The sequence below is a fragment of the Triticum urartu genome, chromosome 7A (assembly GCF_056163025.1).
Source record: "Triticum urartu cultivar PI428250 chromosome 7A, HENAU_Tu73, whole genome shotgun sequence".
In the NCBI taxonomy this organism is placed as follows: domain Eukaryota; kingdom Viridiplantae; phylum Streptophyta; class Magnoliopsida; order Poales; family Poaceae; genus Triticum; species Triticum urartu.
In genome coordinates, this window is record NC_141879.1 from 4648525 (window position 1) to 4657224 (window position 8700).

General features: G+C 45.1%; 1 protein-coding gene across 1 annotated transcript; it reads right to left on the bottom strand.

The window, feature by feature from the left end:
- Positions 1-2173: 2173 nt before the first annotated feature.
- Positions 2174-7579, bottom strand: LOC125522944 (disease resistance protein RGA5). The gene is made up of 3 exons (XM_048687984.2): positions 6698-7579; positions 2413-4329; positions 2174-2325 (listed from the first exon to the last, which is right to left on the bottom strand). The coding sequence occupies exons 1-2, from the start codon at positions 7510-7512 to the stop codon at positions 2415-2417; spliced, it is 2730 nt and encodes a 909-aa protein (XP_048543941.2). The 5' UTR covers positions 7513-7579; the 3' UTR covers positions 2174-2325; positions 2413-2414.
- Positions 7580-8700: the final 1121 nt, after the last annotated feature.

An 8700-nucleotide genomic window follows, 5' to 3' on the forward strand; every position in this document is an offset into this window, starting at 1 on the left:
GATATCAAATACTACTAGATACCTGGAGAGTATACTTGGCAAATAAAATGCCAAAAGAAGCTTTCATTATCCCCCAAATATTGTTGCCACAAGATTCTCTGCTTGCTGGCTCCTATATGTTTGCAAGGGTAATTCTAGGCAGAAAATTAGGCCTGAAGCGAAAGCAGAATATACTTCATAAATTCTTGAATATATAATGGTCAAGTACCAAAGAAGGCACCACAAATAAACAGGGAAAGCTCTATAGTATCAATTTTAATGTTGATTATATCACACTTCTTTCTACGATAATATGCGTAGGAAAAAAAAGAACCTGATAAATACGGGTGACATCAGTACTTTTGGGGTTCTGGTGGCATGGAAGCATGTTCGCAACGGCAAATGAGAATGTGAACAGTAGAAACTTATAATAAGCAAGTGGTATGAGGTTCATAGTCAAACCCTGGTCTCCTTGTACAAATGAAGTGGATTTTCTTAAGTTGATATAAAGCAGGAACCAAAGATGTGCCCCTAAAATAGCAGATGGTAACCAACATTTACTCGGAATCTAACCTCACACAGCCTTCAGATTGTTTTGTTTCAATATCAGGCTTTAGCGTTGCTTCTGGCAAAGATCCTTCATAACGAGAGACTGTCCTTTGTGCAGCAATCCAAATAGGAAAATCTGCATCTGGTAATTGATCTGGTGTAAGCCTATCCCAGGAGTAGTTTTCTATCAACAACAGTGAATTCTCTGCATAAGTTTGCTCTTTCAGCCCAAGCTTCAGTTTGTCAATCCAGATATGAAATCATGAATCAAACTGCAGACAGAAGGTATTGACTCCTCTCCTTTACATCAATTTTTTTTCAAGGATTTTTCATACATAAACATGACATACCTGATATTTCTTTCACCCGTTACATCTCCTGGACATCATGTATGACATGGGTATGTATGACATACCTGATATAGCCGCACCCTCAGGAAAAACAACAGTAAATGGAAATGGAACTCTAAGAGGCAAAAAGGAAATGCCAAAAACCAGCTGCATACTCTGGTTCTGCAAATGCTACCTTTACAAGCTTTTGCATAATGATTTGGTGCTTAGAAATTTTCAAACTCAGAGGTTCAATCTGTTAAACGAATTGTGATTGAATAACAGTCTTTTGGAATCTTTAACTACAACCTCCACGTGACTGAGCATATATATCATTTATTAACACCTGAAAGTTTCTAGTAGTTCAGTATCATCTGCTACCCTACACTTGCAGCGAAAGCCTCTGCTATCTGATTGAACAGTACTTAAATACACGCAGAACCAAGAGACAAACCACCTCTTCCTCCACCCCGGTGCTTGCGGGTCGTCCTTGCCCGTTAACTGTTCCGAGTCCTCCGCTGATAAGCTGATGCTCGCGCAAAAGCCATTCGGGTCTAGTTGAAGCACTGGTAATGGGTAGAATCAAGCATAAGAAGATAAGATGGTCACACAATTTCATAATAAACAGAGTTTGGCCCCTCCTCCTTTTTCCGGGCTTGAGACCGGCTATGCAACATGAAGCGTACCATCATTTTAGCATAGGAGGAGTTACACCCCCACTCCACACACACCCATATACACATCAAACCCCACTAAACCAAAAACCAAAACCCAAATAACAAGACACACACGCACAAGCACGATCTCCAAAACCAAGACCCAAGATACAAACCCAAACGACACACACCAAATAAATGGTAAGCCCAAGACCCTCTTTTAGAATTTTTTTTGAGTGAACAACAAAGCAACAGACAACTCAACCCTCAAAACAAACTTTTTTTGTGTGATTTTTTCCCCATTACTACAGAAGGCAGAGAAACAAGCAAACATTTTTTTTAATTTTTTCTTCTGCTAAAAAATGAAAACATTGCAAAAAAAAGCACTTCTTTTTGGCTTTGTGCGGTTTCATTTTTGAAAAGACAGTAAAATAAGTAGATGCTTTTTTGGTGTTTTTTTGTTTGCTTCAAAAAAATAATAGAGCAAACAAATGGACGCCTCCCGATATATTTTCTTTCTCCGCGATGATTCGTTAACACAGCTGCCAGCCTACATATATGGAGTAGTAACTCTCAGAAAATGTATACTGGAGTATCAATGGTTACTATATAAAACAATGAGAACGATATATGTATCATGCACACAGATTGGTAATCGACTTTTTTACAGTTGACTGGCAACTGCTGTTATTTATTCTAGAAAGAAAAGAAAGATAAGGTGTACATAAATACATATAGACAGGGAGGTACATAAATACCTCTTGAACACCTCTTGAACAGAAAGATAAGCTTAGCTCAATCTGTTTGTCAATCTGGCAAAAAAAAAGGAAAAAGAAGATCTGTGAGATACTGCCCGTGGAGATAAGCACTTACGAATAAATAAATATACACTTTGTTACCTCTAACTCCAGTACTTTATATCCCTTGTTCTGGTATAAGGCCTGACACGGTTGGGAAGCATTTTAATTGCACGCCTTGCCGTTTCCTTAGCCTTCTCGTGGTCCGCAGGAGGGGCATATAAAATGACTGTGACCTCCCGAAGCAAAGGGAGGTTCCCTAGGCTACCAAAGTCAAAGTCAAAGCTAATGCCATCATCATTGGACTGTGCTATGACGCGGAACCTGAGAGACTCAAGGACCGGCATATCTCCCTCTTGAAACGAGCGAAGAGTTGCTGATGTCTTGAATACCCTCAGCTTGGGGAAGGCACCTGCACCGCCCGTGGTGTCATGGTGCAGAGGTGACTCCATGTCCAGCCGGAGGGAAACAAGCTCCCGAAAACTTCCAAAGACATCAAGATCTTGACTGTATACAAACAGGTCTAAATGGGACAGGTTGGGAAGTAGCCTCGGATTGATCCTTGCCACCAGCCCAGGTTCTAGGTAGGCCATGCGCAGAACACGGAGTTGTGGAGAGAGGGCATACTGTTCCCAAGGGTTCTCTTCGTTAGTGGAATCTCTACTCCCCAAGACACTATCAATGTCTATGACTTGGATCTTGCTCAGTTTGGCTACAGGCTTGGCCCAATTATTCATTGCACTATCATCAGCTAGATCTAAACTTATAGTAATGCGGAGCTTCCTCAACTCTGTTAACTTGCCCAGCTCTGTCACAAAGTTGGAGTCCTCATCAACTACACATAGGCATAGCTCTTCCAGAGAAGTCAAGTCCCCGATCCAGCATGGCACTTCAATGTCAGTTTTGCAGATGTTCAAGTACTTAAGTTGACTTAATCTACCAATACTCTCTGGAAGTTCACTTATGCTATTTTCACCCAAGTCCAATACCAGCAAGAACTTCAGATGCCCTATTTCCTTTGGGAGCTCACTGATGCCAATGCTCCCTAGTTTGAGGTGCCTCAAGTGAACTAACTTTCCAACATGCTCAAGATGATTAGGATTGTGCGAACCCGAGGGGCCTTCTAAAGCTAGGACACGCAAAACTTCAAAGCATGAAAGTGATGGCAACATCTCAGCATTACACATGGCATTGAGTGACCTTGCTTGTAATATTGACGTGCTAGCCAGAGGTTGGACTATATGTTGAACAGCTAGCCTACGAGCATTGCAATGTGAATTTGCATATTGCTCGTTACTATCCAAAACAGTAACAAACTTTTCTTCCTTTGACAATAAACATATCATATCAAGCATTATGTCGTGGACACGACACCCAGTTATGATGCTGCTATATTGATTTCTCTCTACCGGCATTATCATGCTTTTGTTCACTAGCTCATTGAAGTACCTCTCACCAATCTCGAATAGTCCCACCCCTGGTTCCTCATGGATAAAACCTTCGGCAACCCACTTCCATATCAAACTATCTTTTTCAATCAGATGGTCTTCAGGATAGATGCTCATATACAGTAAGCAAGTCTTGAGGTGACAAGGTAGATCATAATAGCTAAATAAAAGTATTTTCCTCGTGTTCTCCACGTCTTCATTTTCTTCATGCCCAAAACCAATTGAAGTGTACACCTTGGACCAAAACTCCACAGGTTTACCGACAAGCAAACTAGCTATTGTGATTATAGCCAATGGTACACCACCACATTTATGTAAAATTTTATTGTATACCTCTGCTGGCAGATGATTAGGCCATTCTTTTGCACCACAAGATAATCTTCTATGGAATAAATCCTTGGATAAAGAAGGAGAAAGTGGTTGTAGCTTGTATACTTCACTGGCCGTTGTGGCAACTTCGAGTATACGAGTAGTTGTGATTATCCTGCTTCCACAATTGTTACACACCAAAGTGGTCTTGACTAGTTCCCAGGTTTTTTTATCCCATATGTCATCAATGACAATCAAGTACCTATCATCGCCATCCATAGCGCAAGGGATATAACAAATTAGTGGAAATATTTTATGAGACGCCTAATAAGTATTCAAAATATCTTCAAAAAGAGAATGCATGCATGTTACGGAATCTAAAGTTGTATTGCTGAATCAGGTAATGGACGGTCCAGGAGAGAGACATGTATGCACGGGCAGAGTTTAATTCCACCATCATCCAGAATTCTTTCGAAACAGACTTTCGCCCCGCTTTATATATAAAGTAATCACTGAACCGAGTACACGGCCGAACGATACAAGATGGTGAGGTAGCCATCATACAATGTCAATCCCAAGATAGCCGGATCACGCAGAACACGCCTACGCTACGGAAAGAAAGCATTGACAAACCGAGTACAATGTCACATAAAGTCCTAAACACCTAAGCTCCACGACAACGCCCCTAGGAGGGAAAACACCGGAAAGTGTCACCACTGCCGAGGGCAGTCTAGAACAAACAATGGTCTTCACCCGAAACCATGGCACAAAGAGGAGCACCATGACGACATCGTCAAGAAGATAGCGACATCCGCGAGCGTCGCCTTCATTGGCCACAAAGCGTGGAGCTTTCACTTGATAGCTCCCCCATGCCACCACGAGGTCTTCAGGACAAGCGCAACGAATTTAGTTCCCCAGGTTTGGATCAAGGCGACGCGACTGCCAAATACAGGGAGAGTGCTCGAGCCGCCACATCTACCCTCCCGCCGCCCACATGACCAAGAGAGAGAGAGAGAGAGAGTCACCACCACCAACATGGTGCCCGCCGGAGAGCCAACCTTGCGGATAGCCATCCGGAGCCGCCGCTCTGGCATCCACGTCCAAGCCACCATCATTCGTCCACATCACGGAGTACCAACCTCGGAAGGAGGAAAGAAAGGGATCTCCTTTCATTCATAGCCCGGTATCAGTCACGGGATCTGGGTCGATGCCCCCACGGTAGGGGGCATCCACACCTGCATCCCCAGCCAGTCTCGCTGGACCGGGAGGGACACAACCCTGTGATTACCGACGGCCGCCGCCGAGCCCGCTCGCGCGACGCCTCAATCGTGGTCACCAGCGCTAATCTGCCCGACAGGACAACAAGACCCGACCACCACCACCAACCACCATACCCACGAGGAGAGAATGAGCACCACCCGCGAGCACATCCCATACCAAGCCTGACCTCTCCTACCCGAAGCTCAAGCTCTGGTTCGCCCCAGGGCCCGAACTGGCACACCCGAGCATGAACCCTAAATTTGGAGCATCCAGTCGGACCAAACCCCGAAGGAGAGCAACACCACCACCCCGCGCCACCAGCATCGTACCAGGCGAAATGCACATCCCACAATACTGCCAACCATCCGCCAAGAGGCCCCCAAGGACACTCTCCACCTCTATACGCCACCAGCTGGCCGCCTGGCGACAGATCCATCCGGATCTACCAGCCCGCACCATCGTTGTCGGTCGGCCCTGTGCACCAGCTGCAGCCCACAGCCCCGCCGGCAACCAGTCGTGCCGCGCCTGGGCAACAGAGTCGCCCAAGCCCGTAGCAGAGCCGAAAACCGGACCCCACCGCTGGCACAGAAGAGGACGCCGCCACACAGCCATCTGGGCGCATCGCATGCCCATCATCCACCTCCGCTAGCGCGCGCCGTCGTGCCCCACGCCCGCGCCATGCCGCCACTAGAGGAGAGCACCCCGCGCCGAGCGGGAGGAGAAGACGGCCCCGCTGCAGATCACGCCGACCGGGCTTGTCCTGGCAACCCACGACGATGGCGGCGAGGAGGGCGGGGGCGGGGGGGGGGGGGGGGGGCGAGAGGCGGCGGATCTGGGTGCTCCCACCGGCCGCCCAGGGGGACGACGTGAGGAGAGGGACAAGATTTCGGTCCCAATCTAGCTCATGGTCCAGAGTTCTAGTTTTGATTAACAACATTTCCCAATCTAGATACTTTTAGTTAATAGATATATTTTTGAATTGACATCAATTATAAGTTCTAGAATAAATGAACACCGGCAAAGATTCGAGGGTAAGTCACAACCCAAATTATGGCAAAGAAGGTATAAAAACTTGATACAATACATTATTATCTGCAAAAAATACACTTTTTTTGCAAAAAACACAAGAGTGATGATAGGAACATTGAAACCCTTCTCTTGTAATATGTCTCGAACCAAATTTTGCATGCATCTCTAAATCATTTCTTCTCAGGGTTGAGGCAACTTTTCCCCATTTACTATTTGATGTATATGAAACTACATAACAGGGTGCGTACCACTTGTTCTCACAGTTCAACGATTGGATGCCTTTCATGCAACCCCCCTATTTACTACTTCAAGTATATGAAACTACATAATATGGTGCATACCTTTTGTTCTCGAGTAATCCTTTGAGTTTGTTGATTAGCTGCCTTTCATCCAACTCCAAGTACTTTTGCCCGTCAATTTCAAGGATTATGTCATTGAGAACTTTCTTCACGCTAGGGTTCCGTCCTACCGGAACAAAAGCATTGCAATCAAACTGCGCTTTAAGCTTATCATACACTGCTTTGGCAAGAGTTGTCTTGCCAAGGCCTCCGAATCCGAAAATAGTGAGTATCTTGAGTTGCTTGGACGCGTCAAAATCCCCATCACTCATCTTCTTGGTTAGCTCATTCAATGAATCATCAATACCAACAAGCTCTTTCTGGTCCTTGTACAGAGCCAACAGGCGAGGATCAATCGTGGTTACACTAGCTGGATTAGCAACCACGTCGTGGACCCTGTACCTATCACGTCGGTCAGCCGCCTCCATGACGCGGAGCTTGATGTCTTTGATCTCATCCAAGATCTCATGGCGAGTCTTGCTCTTGCTGAACAAGTTCCCCATCTTCTTCATGAGCTTCTTGAGTTTGTGTGGCTTGATGGCTGGCTCAGCTCCCTCGACGCGCACCAGGAACTTGTCGACGATGTCCTCCATTATGAACGATAAGTCCCTGACTTCGTTCGCCCAGAGCTTGACCTGCTCGTCGAGCTGGTCTCGCGGCACGCCCCCCACCTTGCGGAGGGCAGCATACATGTTCTCCAGCTCTCTCTTGAGATATTCAACATCTTCCTTGACGCCCGTCTGCAGCTTGTACTCCACCATGAGGAGTTGGCCTAGCTTGAGGAGCAGGCTGCCCATGGCCCCCGTCGCGAGGTCCATGGTCGCTCTCAGCAGCTGGGTTGCTCGATTTGTTTGTGCACAATAGTGCTTTCTGTGGGTGAGGGTGTGTGTGTGTGTGTGGGGGGGGGGGGGGGGGGGGGTAAGTTTTGTCCTCACACACTTGTCTTTCTAGTTGTTTCAAACTGAAACTGAGATCAAAGAAACTTGTCTTCCATTCTCCTATGTCTTGCCCACCGTTTTCCTCAGGAGCACTACAGCTAGCATGTATCAAGTGCACATGGTACAACGTGTATTGGTTCAGCTAATCTCGTGGATCTAGGCTTTGACCGTGCTAAATGCACATTGTACTACAACGTGCATTGGCTCAACTACTCGCGTGGATCTAGGCTTTGACTGTGCTGAATGCACATGGTACGTGCATATACGTGTTGTCTATCAAGGCTTAATGATTGTCTTAATTCAATAAATCCACCCATTTCAAAAATTTGAGAACTAGTACCTCATTATGTTTATTTCTATATATTGAGCATGGAAGAACTAGAATTACATTTTTTTGCAAAATTCTCTCGTTTTGTATCCTTTAATTCTTCAGCGGACATTTACAATCGAAAATTGTGACAAAAAGTTCTGTAGGCATATTGCTCTCATACTAACTCAGCATACATACATGGTTTTGTCAAGGATGGTTCTACACTTTTACCCAACCCTTCAAGCAGATTAGATGACATGGTATATGCATATACATGTACGAAAAAAGCAACCAAGACCCCCTGTTAACGTTGGTCTTTAAAACAAATAAACCATTATTGCACTATTTAACTACATTTATACAAGAGTCTCTCGAAGATGCCAACAGGCTGTACATACATAGTGAGCTAATGCCAATTAACAACAGAAAGTTGTGCAAGTTGAGACGTACTATCTTCAATTTAATTGCATATATATGCCAGTCAACTTCATCATCAATGCGTTCACGGTACCACTTTGAACGGAGATCAGGCACTGTCCTCCAGTTATTCACTCTGTTGCATATAAATAATTCATGCAATCTGGAGAGGTAAGCATGCCCTTTTAGCTGCATTGACACAAGGTTCATCTATCATATACTCACTCCGTCCCAAAATAAGTGACTCAACTTTGTACTAGCTTTAACTTTCAACTTTCAAGTATAGCTTCAACTTTCAACTAATGCATGTGTCGTGAAACAGAATGACGAGTGATGAGGAA

Excerpts from the sequence above, each read along its gene's own strand:
- LOC125522944 (XM_048687984.2), bottom strand. The coding sequence starts at position 7,512 with ATGGACCTCGCGACGGGGGCCATGGGCAGCCTGCTCCTCAAGCTAGGC. Across the intron at positions 4,330-6,697 it reads GGATTACTCGAGAACAAAAG|GTACTTGATTGTCATTGATG; the intron begins GTATGCACCATA and ends TGGCGATGATAG.